General features: G+C 33.3%; 3 protein-coding genes across 7 annotated transcripts; all 3 read right to left on the reverse strand.

Annotated features, from left to right (window-relative positions):
• Positions 1 to 138: 138 nt before the first annotated feature.
• LOC110613918 (pheromone-processing carboxypeptidase KEX1) lies at positions 139 to 5,555 on the reverse strand. Of its 4 annotated transcripts, XM_021755334.2 has the most exons (9): positions 5,002 to 5,555; positions 4,314 to 4,434; positions 3,214 to 3,339; positions 3,028 to 3,081; positions 2,552 to 2,598; positions 2,244 to 2,357; positions 1,340 to 1,394; positions 1,143 to 1,203; positions 139 to 772 (listed from the first exon to the last, which is right to left on the reverse strand). In XM_021755334.2, the coding sequence occupies exons 1-8, from the start codon at positions 5,092 to 5,094 to the stop codon at positions 1,187 to 1,189; spliced, it is 627 nt and encodes a 208-aa protein (XP_021611026.1). In that variant the 5' UTR covers positions 5,095 to 5,555; the 3' UTR covers positions 139 to 772; positions 1,143 to 1,186. The 4 variants fall into 4 exon arrangements, with proteins under 4 accessions (XP_021611026.1, XP_021611025.1, XP_043811959.1 ...); XM_021755333.2 differs by lacking the exon at positions 139 to 772 and having other exon boundaries at positions 864 to 1,203; XM_043956024.1 differs by lacking the exon at positions 139 to 772 and having other exon boundaries at positions 864 to 1,203; positions 4,274 to 4,434; positions 5,046 to 5,182.
• Positions 5,556 to 6,784: 1,229 nt separating this feature from the next.
• LOC110613886 (mitochondrial-processing peptidase subunit alpha) lies at positions 6,785 to 14,087 on the reverse strand. Its single transcript, XM_021755273.2, has 13 exons — positions 13,904 to 14,087; positions 12,955 to 13,194; positions 12,533 to 12,829; positions 11,539 to 11,706; positions 11,200 to 11,367; positions 11,016 to 11,096; positions 10,843 to 10,909; positions 10,535 to 10,632; positions 8,150 to 8,222; positions 7,960 to 8,030; positions 7,659 to 7,708; positions 7,220 to 7,332; positions 6,785 to 7,132 (listed from the first exon to the last, which is right to left on the reverse strand). The coding sequence occupies exons 1-13, from the start codon at positions 13,940 to 13,942 to the stop codon at positions 7,083 to 7,085; spliced, it is 1,515 nt and encodes a 504-aa protein (XP_021610965.1). The 5' UTR covers positions 13,943 to 14,087; the 3' UTR covers positions 6,785 to 7,082.
• A 634-nt stretch (positions 14,088 to 14,721) lies between these two features.
• On the reverse strand, positions 14,722 to 17,165 carry LOC110613342 (F-box/FBD/LRR-repeat protein At5g53840). Of its 2 annotated transcripts, none has more exons than XM_021754417.2 (4): positions 17,037 to 17,165; positions 15,435 to 16,684; positions 15,156 to 15,350; positions 14,722 to 15,066 (listed from the first exon to the last, which is right to left on the reverse strand). In XM_021754417.2, exons 1-4 carry the CDS (start codon positions 17,065 to 17,067, stop codon positions 14,806 to 14,808), a joined length of 1,737 nt encoding a protein of 578 aa, XP_021610109.1. In that variant the 5' UTR covers positions 17,068 to 17,165; the 3' UTR covers positions 14,722 to 14,805. The 2 variants fall into 2 exon arrangements, with proteins under 2 accessions (XP_021610109.1, XP_043811733.1); XM_043955798.1 differs by lacking the exon at positions 17,037 to 17,165 and adding an exon at positions 16,794 to 16,929.
• Positions 17,166 to 17,618: the final 453 nt, after the last annotated feature.

Genomic DNA, 17,618 nt, shown 5'->3' on the forward strand with positions numbered 1-17,618 from the left:
TTTTTAATTTTTAGCTAAATTAAGAAATTAAACATAACTTTCAAATATTTAACTTTTTCATTTAAATTATTACATACAATAGAGAGAGTAAATTTCAGAGTTTGACATATTTTATTATTATTGGGAAGACAATATCACTTGGGTAACCTGGCACAGTCCTTTCATAATGAGCTCAAAGTACAGCTTTAATAGTGGAAATGTTAAGACATCTAAAATGCTTCTTTCGCGTCTCAGACACTGAATCTGTAATTATGTATAATAATTTTCTTTTATCAATGGGACTTAATAATAACCTTTAACGTAAAGGCTTTTTGCTGCCAACCATAGTTTCTTTCATTAACAATGTCTAGTTAATTCATCGAATTCTCCTACTCTATCAAATCTCACTTCCATGGGAGTTTCCAGATCCTCTGCCCAAAAACAAAGCTGAGCACCTTCACTTACAAATACGATACAGCTTGCTCACCATTTCAAACCTACTACAGAGAAATTGAGCATTCATCCTCCCATGGGGGTGTATCAAAATCAACGGACTAAAAACAAGAATTCAAATATTCATGGATAACAACAGCTATAACAAGTATCCCACTAGTTATTTCCGTCTACTTAAGTTATTGAAGCCTCAGAACCTTCGAGAGATGATAGTTCTAGCCATGGTAGGAGGTTACGGAAGGTGCTGCCTAGCAATGAAGATGAAAGTACATGGACTGCTGTTCGTCGTATCAACTATAAAACTTCAGCCTTCATTGCTCATATTACACTTCTTAGAACCCTGAAACAAAGATTTTAGACTGGAAAAGCCTTTCACTTGTGCAGTTTTGGGTTCATATTTTTGTTCAACTTTGTAGACATTAGACACAACATTAAAGTAATATAGGAACTCTTATCATTTTGTTATTGGGTTACAGTGAAGAATCCCTATGTACATTACCAGTTCCAAATTTGATGGAACTTGACAATAAATGTGACTGCATCGTCGTTGCCAAGTATTTTCTACCAAAAAAAGGATGAAACTTATGCTAAGGTAACGTTTAAAAAGAAAAAAAGAAAAAAAAAACTAGTTTTACCACCACCAATAATGCCTGGTCGAGATTTGATACATAACAACGGAGAAAATATTTCCATATTCATAGAACACGCACCATGCTGTTAGACAAATGCCAGGGAAACATTCTTTGAACGCCATCTAATATACAGGTTCATCTGCAACAATAGAAAACTATTAGCATCTGCAAGATTAGAAAACTATTCAATCATTTCAAAACATCTCAAAAGCAGGAAAAATTGCATCCAAGTTTGACATAATTCCAAGATAGCAGCAAGTTTAAGGGTTGCATACCATCATTGCCATCATCATTGTTATAATCATCCTCATCATCATCAAAATCAACATTCTGCAAGATTAAAAAAGCTTTGGTAAAAAACATACCACAATGAAAATACCGTTTATACTTCAATTTCTCATGAACAAAGCGTAGAATGTCACAAGTATAAGAAAAAAGCAAGAATCCCTCCAACAAACATCAACCAACTTTTTATTGTTCAAGGACAAAACCAGTTTTGACGGAACAAACTCATCAAACAATTTTGCTTTCAAGTGATGAATGAATCAAATAAATTACAATACATGCAGAGAATTGAAATAACGCATTCAAAGTCGAATCTAACTTTTCGCAATGCACTTTGAAATTCCAACATCAGCATACCATCTTCTATTTGACCAAGGAGTTAACAACTACTAATTAAAGATGCTAGGTGTTTGCCTGGCAAGCAAGAGTACAAAATTTGCTCAACTATCCAAAGAATTGATGTTAAACTCATCATCATAATGATGTTATTGATTTTAAGAAGGGTGCCACAAAATAGTTGATTGGAAGATTATGTAATTATGAACCTCAGGTAGCAATTTAATGGTGTTATCCCCAAATTTTGCTTATACTGGATAAAGTGTTTGTAAAGCTTAAAGACTATCCTCAATTCAACTGGTTTACTACCATGGATAATCTACGTCCACGAGAAGTTTCTTCAACTTCTCACTTCTTGTATGTCACTATTTTCCATTTGTGATGGTCATGGTGATAATAAAACACTTCATCCCAGAGGGATTCAGGGGAAAAAATGACAAGACATCATAGGAAGAACTACTGATATCGAAGTTTAGTGATCCTGAATATATGAAGCTTAGCAAGTGTGGGGGATTGAAGCTGAAGCAAAATAATAGTATCCTAGTTTTCTGAGTGAACCTGCAGATAGTCATCATCACTGAATTCTTCCTCAGCTTCATCTACTTCTTCATCTTCATCTTCTTCCTCATCTTCACCTTCTTTCTTTTCCTTTTCATCTTTCTCCTCTCGTCCCTGAAGATATCTCACAGACAGGGAAAAAAAAAAAAAAGAAAAAAGGAATCTGTCAGAACAAAGTTCACTAGGAAGACATAATAAAAGGATTCAGACTTAGACGTCAAAGCCAAAAGGAAAAAGAGAGAAAAAAATCACGATATTGTTCATGACAGAAAAATATAGGTTGAAGATTTAATCTAGAAACATTTTACCTGATACTTCTGTTCAAGCTTCTCAAATAGATCGAACTTTTTCAGGTCTGCAATGTACAATCCAGATCAATTTGATGAAATATTGAAAAACATCCATGTTGGAAGACAGTTACAGACAAGTGCACAGGTACTTTACAGAACATATTACATACGTTCATGAAGAAGAATTCAAATTTTAAACAAGCTATTCAAACTATGTAAACCACAGGCAAGCAATGGGAATCTCAAAAATATGAATGTATATATAGTAATCTCAAAAATATGAATGTATATATAGTATGTAAGAGTTTGGTCAACATCAATAAAGAATTCAATAGCCACTATGTCATTTGTTATCATGCTTTTATAAATAAATGAAATCACATGGACAATATCCAAATATACATTGAATATTTCAAAGACATTACTGAAATGACAACATCCATAAACAACTAAAACTAAAGAAAGTAAGAACTGATCATGCCATCTAATCAGACCTGAATCTGGGTTCCATCGAACTTTTTTGGGATTTCGCTGCTCTGTCTTCACACCTGAATGATTATTGTACCATCAGAACAGTATCCAAGGTGACAATTAAAGGCACCATCAGTTACTAAAGTATTAAAACGGGGTTTGAGAGAGAGAGAGAGAGGGCACAGAAGTAAAAGATATGCTAACCCAACCTTGAACAAGTTCTGCAGGAAAATGCACAGATGTGAGCTGCAGAAAATTGTTAAGCTTATCACGTTTTGATGTGGACTTTGACTTTCCCCAATCAGAAAATCTTTCTATGTCTACGCTCTGGCTGTCTGATGTCATGGTCAGGGAAAAGACAAATGAGGGGAAAAAATTGTGGAAAAGGAAACCAAATGTCTTGCAAGTAGCAATAACATTAAGAAAAACGGAAAAAAACTAGTATAGCAATACATGGAACTGACAAAAACTTATAAATCTAACAACCATGGCAATTCATTGTAACACAAGTAATATAAGTGCAGCACCACAACAGGTAAGTTCACCAACTCACTGCTGGGATCTACAACAACTATGGCACGTAATCTAGTATTACCATCAAGGATTTTTTTTTCAGTTCACAAACATATAGGCATATGACTGGGTATGGAAACACATTTCTCCATGAAGCTTTCTCAAATGGCTTTCTTTTCTTTTCTTTTTTCCCTGGATTGACATCAGTGACCATACTGCAGAGGCTTCAACTCTTAAAACTAAATTATGCAGAAAATGGGCAAAAAACAGCGGATGCAGAATGCAATGGAGAACAAATGGAATTCAAAATCCTATAACCATCCTCTACATTTAGATTTGGGATACCACTCTTTTAACTGCCGGACGTATGCTAAACTATAGCAAACTCAGAGTCAGTAGATCTCAATAGACCCCATCCATCCAGGTTTCTAATACATGTTCTGGCATTCCACATAGCAGATACTAAGATATGTGCAAAAGTGCTAGAACATTTAAAAGAAGAAAGAAAGTCCATCCTCTTCTAAACGAAGGAAGAAACTCGATCCTCCTTTAAATAAAGAAAGAAACTCCATCATCTTTTCTCCCATGCCTATATATGCAATGATGAAAATAACATCAGACAAAGAGAATAATCACCTGGCCATGAATTCATAAATTCGAGAGTGTATCATGAACTTGAACTCATTAAAGCCACATCTTCAAGTTAAGTAGGAAATTTCATATCCTTTTTATCATTAACCTATTTATTTGGGATACAGAACATCAACAATGAAACTGACAAGTTTTCCACACTCACTCTTTGAAACAGTCTCTTCAAGATAATAAGCAGAGCTTTTCCAAAAATTTTGTAACTTTGCATTCCCAACAACTAAGGCCCTTTCCTCCTTCACAGCTTTGCGATCTGGTAATTCAATTTCCTGCAATAGTCTCATGCCAAAACATCTCAGTTAACAACAAAACCTGTCAATCAAATTGGGAAAAAAAAACATTTTTACATGAATACAACCATGTTCAAGATCAATAATCTAGATGGTAATGGAACATGAGGACAAAAAAAACATGTGCTCAAAGAAGATACATAAAAAGTAATTAAATTATTCATGGAGTATATCCTACATTTGCTTTCTATTCAAAAACAAATGAACCACCACAACTTCAAATTATTTCCTCTAATGTATTTATGTTCAAGCAAGTCTCCTCTAGTTTCTCTAGCACTTCCTAATAGAATTTAACACTAAACACAAATTAGTACATCTATAGTTCAGAAGTTTTAAGTTTCAAGTCAACCCAAGACTACTACATCAAAATAATAATTCAAACTAGCAAAAATGGTAAAATAAAATATATTTAGCTTGCCAGTTCCAATGAGAAAGTATAAAATTCAGTGTCCAAGGCTTCAAGCAACGATCTATTTAAAGTGAACAAGCAGTAAAAGAATTTAGACAAGAATAGTCCCTTTTTGTCAAAGCAATATACTAACTCACAGGAAACTCCACAAAAGGCTCTTGCTTGATATAGCCGAACCCACCTCCTCCTCCAAATCGTCCTCGCCCTCGACCTCGGCCCCGCCAAGCCATTTAAAAACACGCGCACGCACACAGAAAATTTTTTTCTTTCTTTAAAATCTCATGATAATGGCTGAGAATGAAGCTAGGAAGCTAATGTTTCATATTCTTCCCGGTTCCAAGCTAATGTAAAACAAATTTTGTGGTTCCTAGCCGCCTGAAGAAGAAAGGAAGTAAAGGAAGCAGATGAGGCAGCAGATGAAATCGAACAACAGTGACAAGCGGCTGAAACGAAGCCGCAAATGAAATCGACGAGCAGCGCTCTTCCCTGTCAAGCTGAATTGAACAACGGTGACAAAATGGAAGGTGTGCAGCGGTCCGGTGGTAGGACGCCGGTTGAACCAGAGCTGCTCCTTCTCGTTGTCCAGTTGAATAACTGGCTGAAGGCGGTGCCGCGGGGAATGTGCGTCAAGGGCTCAAGGCATGGGGCGGTTGCCTAGGGCTGTAGAGAGTAGGATTAGGATTATTAAAAATAGAGTGGATATAATAATTTTAAATAATAAGATTTAAATGGTTTATCAATTCATATAATTTTTAATAATAAAGTTTAATAATATGATATTTTTATCAATTTTAATATAATATTTGAAGATGAATTGTAACAATTTAAACTTCATGTAAACAAATTTACTATAAAAAGTAAAATTATATTCAAAAACATAGGAAAGTAACAATAATTAAATTAGTGATTTAGTTCTCATCATAATATAAGATTTTAAAAGTGTATAATTTTTTATTTTACTTTCTCTGTTTTATATTTTCTGCAATCTTTGGTTACAGTCTCTGTCACCAAACTTAGATTTAAAACTACAGTTAAAAAATAATAATCTATACAAATAGGGGAGTGTATGGTTTATTGAGTTATGAATCCGAATAAAAATAAAATAATTAAAATTATATTAATTATAAGTCATTTTACTGTTTAGTTCAGAATTTAATTTATTGCATAAAAACTGAGTTAAATATATCATATAAAATAAGAATAATTCTAAACTTATCACTTTAACAACTTTACTTTAAATATTTTAGTTTAACAAATATGCTAATTGAATTAGCCCTTAAACAGCCGTACCGGCAATGCCTTCTCCATAATATACTTAATTTATGAATTACAAATATCATGCAATCAAAACAACTTATAAATATTTTAAAATTTTAAATTATTATGTGTTTAATATACATATTTATAAGTAATAAATAAAAATAATATAAATGGTTGTAAATTAAAAATATATATTATAATTTTAAATTTTTAATAGTAATTTAATTGGTTAAAATAATTTATAAATATCAAAATATATATATATATATATAATTAAATATTATATTATTAAAGCATAATTAATAAAAAATATTACATGATACATTTTATTAACAAGTGACATTATTTTAAGTACTACTCACTAAAACTCGAGTACCTAAAGTGAAATAAAAAAGTTGAAAATTTTAACTTTGAACCCAATTCATAAGCAAGTTGGAAGAAAAAATGGAACTAAATACTCCTATTTTTAACCTAACATTGGTTTATTGTAGAAAAAAAAAAAGAAAAGTTGAAAATTTTAAAATAATTATAACAAATTAATAATAAGGTACATATGAAATAAATAAAATAAAAGATATAAATAAACCCTCAACTAGCTCTCAATTCGTGTAACTAATCAGATCGTTTTGAGATGATGGGGAGATTGCTTAACACACAAGGTTGAGCCAATAAAAAGTTCATTTGCTAATGATAAATGAACTTCCCACATTGCTGGATTTCATTTTCCCCTGCCATGAGCAACCAAAACTCCAAAATTCTTATGATAATCATTAAAAAAAAAAAAAAAAATCTGATCCTCAGGTTTGGAACAAATAAACAGTAAATTCCAAAAGAATTGGACGGGTCATATTTCCTTTCATCTGTAGAAAAAACTTGATCAAAATTTTTTTTTATTTCAACAGTGCAAGAAAAGGAAATTGGCTTGCTGCGAGCACAGGATCTGCAATGGCCACTCAATTTATGCATGGAACTTGCTGCTAACATACTCATAGCTTGGGACGTTAACAACTGCCAACAAAAAAAATATGTATTATTGCAACCAGATAACAGTGATGGGAAATTTTTTTTTTTGTTATCAGAAAATTAGAAAATTACCATCTCCATATGATGCCATTGTTAGAGGTGAAGAGAGCATCTTTTGTGCAATGTTGGTAATGTCCTTGGCAGTGATCTCATCCAAGGCCTTTAAGAAATGTTCCACCGGCTTCCTGAGAGGTCGAATTACAGTTGTGTTATTAAAGTATTTTTCACATCCATTTCATGAAGCTAGATTAACAAGAAATATAAAAGAAATGGACAGCTATCTTAGCAAAATAAGCATTATAATTTTTCCTTTTTTTTAAAAAAAAAGAAAAAAAGAAAATGGAGTTCCCAAAATGCCCTTAAATTACTTCCACCTAAAATATTAAATTCATCCATCAAGATCTCTTACAATGTTCCCCCTGACAAAATTGCAGTACGCTGACAAAATTCTGAATTCAATTGGAAAAATGCAATGTTATAAACAAAATAGAGGTGAGGTCTTTGAGCAAACCTTTCTCCATAGGTCAAAAACTGCCTTCCTATATCTTCTGTCACAATCATCTGCAGAATACAGTCATGAAACCATCATGAGCATCCTCAACAAACAAAAGAAACCAAGACAAACCAGAAAAAAAAAAAAAAAAACACGGGTGAAATGGATATATTTCAACGATTTTAAATCTATCATGGGAATAACATGCAAAGCTACTTAGCCAATACTTCATTATTCTCTGAGTTAGACATTGGTCCAAATGCAACAAATATGCTATACAGCAAGCTCAGTGAAACTCAAGAAAGAAAAAAAGACATACTCGAGATTCCAAATTCATCAGCACAGCAGATCTCGTAGACTCTTTGGCACGATCAAGTTGTAACTTGGTAACTGCCACAATAAAATTAAAAAGTGAAAATGATAAGAGATGTAGCTCCAGCACCAATTTGGGGGTTACTACAGAAGTAGCTCATCAAAACACAACAATGTGAAGAGATGTGAAAGGGAACCTTGTCCAGGTTGTGCAATTGCAATTAATTCTCCAACTGCTACATCAACAGCTTTTGCCACAAAGTCTGAGGTCTGTCACAGTGAATAGCATCAATTAAAATCTACTAAGAGTGACAAACAACAGCAGCAAATAGCAATAATAACAACATAGTGAGAAACAAGAGCGGCAAATAGCAATAAAAACAACATATCCTGAACTTTGCTCACCTTTTCAAATGATGTACTACAATCTTAATTTTGAATTTTATCAATTTGGCTCATCAATTTCTCATTTTCTTTAGTTATATCCAAGACGACAAGGGGGTGCACGTGCAAGAATTTTGTTGAGCCCTTAACCCAAAAGCCATTGAAAAGGGTTTCGCAAACTATGAATATCAAAAAGCATTGTAAAAACTCTATAGTGGAGGAGACTTGCACAAATGCCACCATTTAATGTCTCAAGGCTCATGAGGGGCCTCTTTCTTCTAATCAACAAGTTATGTCCTTTTGCCTTTCATCTCAATAATGTTAGCTTGTGCACACGTCCCAAACCTCATGGATACAATTAAAACAAATCAGTACCGTGTGAACAAATCTAATGGATAGGGGAATAAACCGAAAACCGAAATTTTGGTATTTGTAATAACCAAACAAATTTTGGACAGAAACCGATTTGAATCAAACGGATCTGATTCAGTTCGGTTTGATTGGTTTGACTTTTTAATAAGCCTTTTATTTTTTACACCTTATTTTTAATATTTTAAAATTTAATTAAAGTATTTCAACCTTAGTTATAGTCTAATCTCTCTATATTATAAAAAATAATTTACTATCGTCACTAATCGATTCGGTTCGGTTTTATCGTTTTTTTTTACCAAAATCAAACCGAATCAAAATAATCAAAATTTTTGAAAATAAAAACGAATTGAACTGAATTGAAAAGAGTAAAAAAAGCAAACACAATTTTTGAATTATTTCGATTCAGTCGGTTTTTTTGGTTTGAACAGAATACTGCTCACCCCTAACCATGGTTTTAAATAACAGCTGTAACGGCTATTATTTCAAGGTTTTCCAAGGAGCCATTACCGTTAAGGCCGTTATTTCATGGTGATTAAAAATTGTCTCAGAAACGGCCGTTACGGTCACGGCTGTTATTGGCCGCCACTTAACGGCCATAAAGGTTGTTATCCTCATTTGATGGGTAGAAATCTTTAGAAATTCTACGAGAGACCACTTGTACTGTAGTGTATGAATTTTGAAGGTAGAAGAGACTTTTTTTTTCTTCACATTTGAAACCTTCTACTTTCCTCCAAAGTGAATCCATAAATAAAAATAATTAGAAATTAGAATGTTAAATAACTTATATTAGAAATTCATAACATAATTTTTTATTATTTTTTCCACAAGATTTTAAATATTTTTGAATTATTTTTTAGTGGATGTATAATTTAAAATAATTAGAATTTAGAATGCTAGATTAAAAATGTAGAACTTTAGAAGTTCAGAATTATAACCTAATATATTAATACTAATTATTAAATGAGTTTTATGCTCTTACAAGCTATAATAAATGATAACTAGGTATTAAGTATAAAATATAAATATAAAATTTACAAATTTAAAAATTTATGAAAAATAAATAGCATAAAAGAAAAACATGACTTTAAATTAAAATGTAGTTTCTTCAAATATTTTAAATTATTTTGCATAATGTAAATATTAAAATGTTAGTTTTTATGTATGATGTTTAAAACTTACAGATTTTGTGTTTATTAGATATATTTGTACTTATTATTAAGTTAACTTACTTTTGATTATACCTTTAAATGTTTGCTAATTTCAAGAACTTTGTAAATTTTTCAAAAAAATTTGCGTAACGACAAGCCGTTACCGTTGCGTTATGACCGTTATAGGCCTGTTTCCATTACTTGTGACTGCAACCGCAAATGCAATTTGAAACCATGCTCCTAACAGTAGACCTTATTCTAAACCATGCCCCTAACAGTAGACCTAATTCGAGAACTTAATTGCAAATGCAGAAAAAATACTACTGGAAACCATATATGGCATGAGGGTTATTCAATTAAAAATTTTAACACTAACGTTTTATGACAATGAGAGTAAGTTTTGTGCCTATTAAGACACAATGTTATGCACATTTATGCATGGAAACCTTCTCTTTATCGAGTTAAGCCTACTCAACTGATTCCCAAGGAATTACAATAAATGTTACTTCATGTGAGTATCTATAACAACCCTCAATCTTCCTTGAGTGGCATATTCAAACAACTTTCTACAGTAAGGTTATTGCTGAACATGACAGCATGCCATATCTAAAAGAACTCAAGAGTCAAGAAATGACACATACAGATACATCACTATATTATTTGAGCGGCTCGACTTACAGTGCTGGCGTATATGCCAAACAATCCAGTTTTATTGAAGATGCTGTTGAATGCAGAAAAAGATTGGAGCTGGTGATACTCATTCAAGACTCGGAGATCTGTGTTTCAAGTGCATTCAACAGAAATAACATAAGGAAACCAAAAAAAGGTAAATTTCTGTAGTTTAAACAATGCACTATGCAGTTTAAGAAATTAAAGAGCTATGGCCATTTTTGGATAATGTATACAACAAGTTACAAGCATAACCAGAACAAAAGCACATCAATGAGGTTAAGTTACATGTAAAGTGTGAGGTGGTTGACACTTACAGAGTCGTGAGTGCATCCCTTTTCCAGGCCCCCCTGCAGAGAATGAGCCACCACCTCCCATAAGCATCTGCAGTATTTCTAGAATTGTTATTTACTATGCATTACTTGTACAATGCAAAAGAAACTGTAAAAGAAGGTTATAAAGAGAGTAAGCCAAGGTCAATATAGAAAACCTGAAGAACAGTCAAAACTATAGCTTCTTTCTCATTATGCCAGCCTCCAGGAACTTCAAAAGCAAGAGCAACATGTGTCATCTACCAACACAAGGGGAAAAAAAGAAGAAATAGTAAGTACCACATAAATAAAAGATTAAAGATATATAAGAAGGGTATTCAAGGGATCATTAGAAATATGCACCGGTGAATCAGCTTGGCGACGATAATCCCCACCAACATACAGAGATTTTGGCTCTTCAGGACGTTGCACAAGTGGGAGGTCAGAGAGCAGTGGCTCTGCAACAGATATAATCTCCTCAAGTTCAACACCAGAAGCTGCTAGAACCATTCGCGAAGGTGTATAGTGCTCCTAAAATTTCACATAGAAAAATATCCAGTTCAAGCAAAAGCAAAATAGAGCTGAAAGAAAAATAACAATAAATTAATAAAGGAATATGGATCCAATAATACTGGTAATTTGGACGCATAAACTAAGGAATCAATAGCCTGAACACAGAATTCAAGGATTATTCGTTCTTACAGATACAAATTCCTCCAAAATGACACTATCTAATCTGTTTAGTGCTGATTCAGGTGCCAAAAGAGGATTCGCTAATGCACCGCTATATCCAGCGGAGTGAATTGCCTCCAGGAGTAAGCCTTGTGGATTGTTAGATAGTTGTCCAAGTTCATCCTTGATCTTCTTGAGCTGTATTAAAATATGGTAGTTTATTAACAAATCAACATATTTATACACCTGATAATAGTAAGCAAATGAAGACACTCGAGAAGGCAACAATAGATACTAAAGCTGAATTATTGCCTTTCAAACATAGCATTATTATTAAATTTGGACCATACCTAACTCACCCTGAAAGCTAGTTCAAGGATTCAAGGGGAAGAGTGCCTAAGGCAAGCTCTTATAAGAGCACATTACCTTATCCATATTACCCCCACATCGCAAGGTTTACGATAGGGTAATGTGCCCCATATAAACAACTTAGGCACTCCTTTCCCTTGAGCTAACTTTTGGGACAGGGATAATATATCCTTATACAAACCTTAGGCTCTTCCCCTCAAAGTAGCTTTTGGGGTCAGCTTGGGATAAGAGTAACGTGTCTCTTATAAGAGCCTCAGGCACTCCTGTACTTGAGCTAGTTAGGCCTGACCCAAATTTAGTATGGTATTAGAGTCTCCCACCAATATTGGGCCTCCCATAAAATATTTCACTCTCCAGTATAACCCTAGACGTGAGGGAGTGTGTTAAATTGTACATTAGTTTGGGACAGTGATAGGAATATTGGTAATGTGCCCCTTATAAGGGCCTTAAACACTCCAGAGCTTTTGGGGTAAATTAGACTTGACCCAAATTTAACGATTACAATGAAATCATTCGTAGAAAAGCAGCATATTTGACCACAATGTATAAATCTAGAAAACACAAGATAGTCTAAAGAAAACCAAGAAGAACCTCATATCAAGAATATTAAAACACCATCATTAACTTTAGTAGGAAAAAGAAGTTCCAAAATCACCTCTTCATTGACTTCCCAATCCAAAAAGACAGGATTTCTCACAGAGTCAATGAGCAATTCAACCATTTCAGGAACATGAGTCTTAAGAGCATCAAAAGTGTAAGCTATTTGCTCCCGAGAAGCTGAAGCAGCAACACTACCCCCAATTGCCTCCACTTCCCTAACAATGCGCAAGTGGCTCCTGTTCCTAGTGCTCTTGAATGCCATTCGTTCAAGCAAGTGCGTGGCCCCGCATGACAAGGGTGTCTCGTAGATAGAACCACAATCGAGATATAACCCTATGGAGGCTGCAGGATTCTAATTAATCAACCACATTAAGATTCATTAGGAAATTTAAACAAGAAACTGATGATAAATACAATGCAAGTTATGATGGAAATTAATAAAAGAAAGCTTGTAAAATTTTCAAAGAGCAAGCATACCGGTGATGCTTCTGAAACAATCCTGAAACCATTTTCAAGTGTCTTTGACTTAACCTTGCTTGGTTCAACATAATCTGGTAGAGGAGGTGGAAGGGAAACACCAGGAATTGGGGAATCTAAAGGAGAAAGAGAAGCAGAATGTTCCCCAGTCAGCCAGCTAAAGAACCCTGGTGAGGATGTCGTAGAAGCAACTGCACTTGAAGTTGCATATCGAGTGGCACCCAAAATGCCAGCATAGCTCTAATCACAAAGAATGAAAAATTTCATTCTCAAATCAACCATGCAAGATGCTTCAGATGAAGAATACAATATTACAAATAACCATCCTATTATGCAACACATTTCAACGTTATTTATGGTGGAAAAGACAACCAAAAGTCATGAACTGACTTTCACAATATCATAAAGGAAGTATCCTCTTTAGAGGAGAGGGGGCAAAAGTAAGCTAACATTTTTTCGCCCCCAACAAAATTGATCAATTCCCCATCTAAGAGCCACCGGGATAGATGCACGTAAAGTCAGTCTTGTGTGAAAATACTATGGGTTCCATTTGTTAGCCAGAAATATTCAATCATATACAAGAAAAGTGGACCCTGAATGTGATTCAAATAGCAAAAAAAATCTAAAACGTGCTAAATTGAGCAAAAAGAAAATAAAATAGCTAAAAAAATCATACTTCTAAAAATCAATTAAAATGCAAAAATGAAAATAAAATCGGATCTAGCAGCGAGACAAATACACCTACTTGTTCACAAATAAAATGTCGAGGAAAACATTTTTCTTTTTTTCAAATTGGAAACTAACAACCTTCAAATCTTCGCCTTTTAATTATTCAGTTGATTAAAATATTTCCTTTAACTTTCACCTCATGAGAAAACATACCAGCAAAGTTCATCTTGCTACATTTTCTCGGGAACGAAACAGAAAGTTAGGGTTTTGAAGAACTGACCTTGAGAGCTCGAAGTCGCGACCCTGCTGTTCTATACATAATAACCTTAAATCTACCAGAGAAACCCTAGAAATTGACTGTCAAGGCTGCGGTATTCCTCTGTGTTTTATATTTTGATTTTGTAAGAGAGAAAGGAGGCTACATCGAAGAAGCAGAAATGCAACCAGTTTCCTAGGACTTTTGCAGTTTGGATTCTCTGCAAAGCAGCGTACACTAGTCAAATGAGATTTAACGTTGTGATTTTGCCACGTTTGCACACTGAGGCCAGGACCTATTTTAGATTTGTGCGAATTACCAATTTTCACCAAAATTAACTAATTAACTCTTATTCCTAAATCTTTTCCAAAAAAAAACAACAGCTCTTATTTCTAAATTAGTGAGACATCATGTATATTATGAAATCAAATTCTTTAATTATCTCATATAAAAAAAAATAACAATTAATTTATATTTTTTTTTTAAAATAGAGATTAAAAAGTAAAATATGAAAGTTATCAAATTTATCCACAGTATTTATTATCGTATATATATTATTTTTTTTAATTCATCTAACTTTAATTAAATGTATTACTTAATCTTGTAAATATCATCTAATCAAATTAAAACAAATTAACTAATATTATAAGATTTCTATCTAAATCTGTTATAAAAAATCTCAAAGTTCAATTCAGTCAAATTAAAATTCATTAAAATTTTGATTTTTATTCCTTTTTTTTTGGCTGAAAATATGAAAGAAAACAGTCGTTGGACCAATACTCAAGTAATAGAGACATGTCAGTTCCTTTTCATTATGTCAAAGAAACCATGATTTTAAGAAATCATCCCCAACATTAACAAAAGAATATCATAAATATCATTCGAAATAGACAATCTGAAAAAGCCCCCCTCCTCTTGAAAGCTTGCTATTCATGATTAACACTAGGCAAGTCTCTCCAATTTAAAGCAAAATATACAAGGCCGCCTCCAAGTTTTGGCTGAGGATTCAATAGAGTAACCCATTCAAGAGGCATCTTTTCTAAGCAAGCCAAGCATTGCGGCTTCTCTTTTTTGTCACTTTCAACTCTCTCAATCTTCACATCCTTTAAATAGTGTCTCCAACATTTTTGTTTTCTAGCTCTGCAGCATTTTGGGTTCTTGATGTCCATGAGGTTCTCATATAAAAACTGCTAAAGCATTCTTGAATTGTTAGTAACTTTTGAAAAAGATCAAAGTTATTTGTGGGTGCTTGTATCAAGAAAAAAACAACATATACCTTAATGAATTTGTTTGTGGACTTCATTCTGAATGCTACAGACAGAATCTTAGGTTGGCAAATGGAAAATAGGCTTTCTACAATAGCTCTGTAACTTGACCGTGATACATCTGTTCTTAAACTCAAGTGTTCCACCTCGCAACATGGAGAGATTACCAGTGGATTGACCTTGTGCCCACTATAATATGATGAGATCTTGATATGCAACAATAGAGAAAAGAGTGAGATCATTAAAATTGAAAAGCTTTTGTATATGAAACATTGAAATTTGTGAATTACCTCGTCAGAAGAGATTGACAATGTCAGATGTTTAATTCTGTTTTCCTTTATAAGAAACTCCAAATCAGACAACCATAAGGTGTCAAAATCTAATTCAAGTTTCACTTTCCACTGACATGGGGCACTGATGAAGCCACTGCAGAAGGCACTCAGTTTCCCGTCAAATTCAAAAGAGAGTAAATTTGGAGTAACAATTTCACAATGCTCCAGATACCGACAATTTCTTATTTTCAAGCTTTTGAGACGACGACTTGAAATATTTATCCTTTCTAACCTTTTGCAACTATCCAGGTCTAAGGTTTCAAGAAGGGGATGTTCAGAAATCAGTTCACGGAACAACTGATCAGTAACCATATCTCCCCCTTTTATGGTTAAAGATTTCAGTTCTCGACTCTTAGCTACTTTGGTCATCACTGAATCACCATGAATAGTTAATCTTTCAAGAGTTGGTGCTTCAATATCAACTCTCTCGAGTTGTTTAAATTCCCTTTTCACCACTATTAACTTCAGTATCTTTAAACTTTTCGGTCCTGGAATATAAAGATTAGTGAAGAATCCCTTGCAGTTCTTGAAACTCAAGTGCACAATCGAGGGACAGCCCAATAAAAAATATTGGACAGTGAATTCACCTACAGAAACATGCTTGAGAGACAACTTAAGCAGACAGGGCAACATAACCGCACTTGTGTCTCTGAATGAGATTGCCCTCAAGTCACAACAGGATAGCTTCAGAACTGTTATTGATTTGCAAGCAAAGATTTCTCGAGGTAAAAGGAGTGCCATAAACACTGGCATCAGTATATGGATACTTACCTCTCTGACACGTCGTTTTATGGCTAAACGTATCCACTCCTGGACCAAATAAGCATGGTGAGATTGACGGATCTTCATATGGAGCTTGAATTTCTGTATATATAAATCCTGATCACAGAATCTCTGCATGGTGCCATCCACAAATTGAATGAACTTCTTCCTCAGTTTTCTTACACTGTTCTGTTCATTATTCTCTTTCGCGTTCCTTCTATGCATTCCAGGAATTTCTAGCTCTTCACCGAACAAAGATTGATCAAAATCCAGGTTGGGATATGAAGCCCTCTTTGATCTCCAGCTCTTGGATAAAAGAGCGGTTTTAGCCATATCTTTTGTGGGTAGGAATGAGTAGATGTGGTGGATTATACATTCTGGCAACTCTGAGATTCGATCCATCTTCTCTACTATGTTCACCTCTGATTCCTCTTCTATATTATTTGCTGTAAAAAGAAAGATCCCAAAAGAGACATTCAGCCACTAAATCAAACCAGAATTAACTCTTATTTTCTATTCACTCCTTCCAAATAAAAACTATACTAACAATCAGACCTAACATTAACGACGTAATTGAATATAAAAACAAAACTTTGATTCGGAAAGGAAAGGAATGTAAACTATGTGAATAATAATGGCATATGACAGCTACAATATATGGTAATGGATAAGAAATTGCTAACTAATCCAATCTGTCCTTTTTAATATATATATTTCTTTTCACTTTTTCTTGGGAAACAAACAAGAGACATGATTAATATTTATGATGAGAAGAAAGTAACACAAGAGATCGGGTACCTGAAGGGAAATCTGAAACGGTGGCGCCCATGATGTTCTGCGTTCACGACAAAAATAGAGAGACCTTAAGAAAACCTGTATGGGTTTTGGAAAAATAGGGTTTTGTTAATTTTTTCTTGTTATGAGTTTTGATTTTTTTTTTTTTATTAATATGTAGTTTCTCAATGGTCTTTCATATGGAATAGGAGAACAAAGAGAAATTGGAAGCGAATTAGAGAATTAATAATATATTAATGCAAAAAAAAACTCAATAATATTTAAATAAATATTTGCTAAAAAAAACCTAAAGAATATTAGTAGAATATGTTAAAAAATTTTTGAAAAAGGAAGTGAATATCTACTAAGTAAATGCTTCAGCACTAGTTAACATGTATTAATGTAATTAAAAATAATATATTTAATTATATAATAAAATTAATTCAATGTGTAATAATAAAAGTTTGTTTTTTTAATTATCAATCTAACATTTTAATCATGACAATAATACTTTATAAATATTTATTCTGAGTAAATTAAATAAATATTAAAAAGTCTCCTAAATCATGAAAATAGAATTTAAACAAAAATATGTTTAACTATATT

Source organism: Manihot esculenta, chromosome 4, assembly GCF_001659605.2.
Source record: "Manihot esculenta cultivar AM560-2 chromosome 4, M.esculenta_v8, whole genome shotgun sequence".
Classification (NCBI taxonomy): domain Eukaryota; kingdom Viridiplantae; phylum Streptophyta; class Magnoliopsida; order Malpighiales; family Euphorbiaceae; genus Manihot; species Manihot esculenta.

Excerpts from the sequence above, each read along its gene's own strand:
- LOC110613918 (XM_021755334.2), bottom strand. The coding sequence starts at position 5,094 with ATGGCTTGGCGGGGCCGAGGTCGAGGGCGAGGACGATTTGGAGGAGGA. Across the intron at positions 4,435-5,001 it reads AGCCTTTTGTGGAGTTTCCT|GAAATTGAATTACCAGATCG; the intron begins GTGAGTTAGTAT and ends AGACTATTGCAG. Across the intron at positions 2,599-3,027 it reads TCGATGGAACCCAGATTCAG|ACCTGAAAAAGTTCGATCTA; the intron begins GTCTGATTAGAT and ends TGTACATTGCAG.
- LOC110613886 (XM_021755273.2), bottom strand. The coding sequence starts at position 13,942 with ATGTATAGAACAGCAGGGTCGCGACTTCGAGCTCTCAAG. Across the intron at positions 10,910-11,015 it reads TAGTTTTGACTGTTCTTCAG|ATGCTTATGGGAGGTGGTGG; the intron begins GTTTTCTATATT and ends GAAATACTGCAG. Across the intron at positions 7,709-7,959 it reads TGATGAATTTGGAATCTCGA|ATGATTGTGACAGAAGATAT; the intron begins GTATGTCTTTTT and ends TGTATTCTGCAG.
- LOC110613342 (XM_021754417.2), bottom strand. The coding sequence starts at position 17,067 with ATGGGCGCCACCGTTTCAGATTTCCCTTCAG. Across the intron at positions 16,685-17,036 it reads CGTTTCAGATTTCCCTTCAG|CAAATAATATAGAAGAGGAA; the intron begins GTACCCGATCTC and ends TTCTTTTTACAG. Across the intron at positions 15,067-15,155 it reads CCACAAACAAATTCATTAAG|TTTTTATATGAGAACCTCAT; the intron begins GTATATGTTGTT and ends ATGCTTTAGCAG.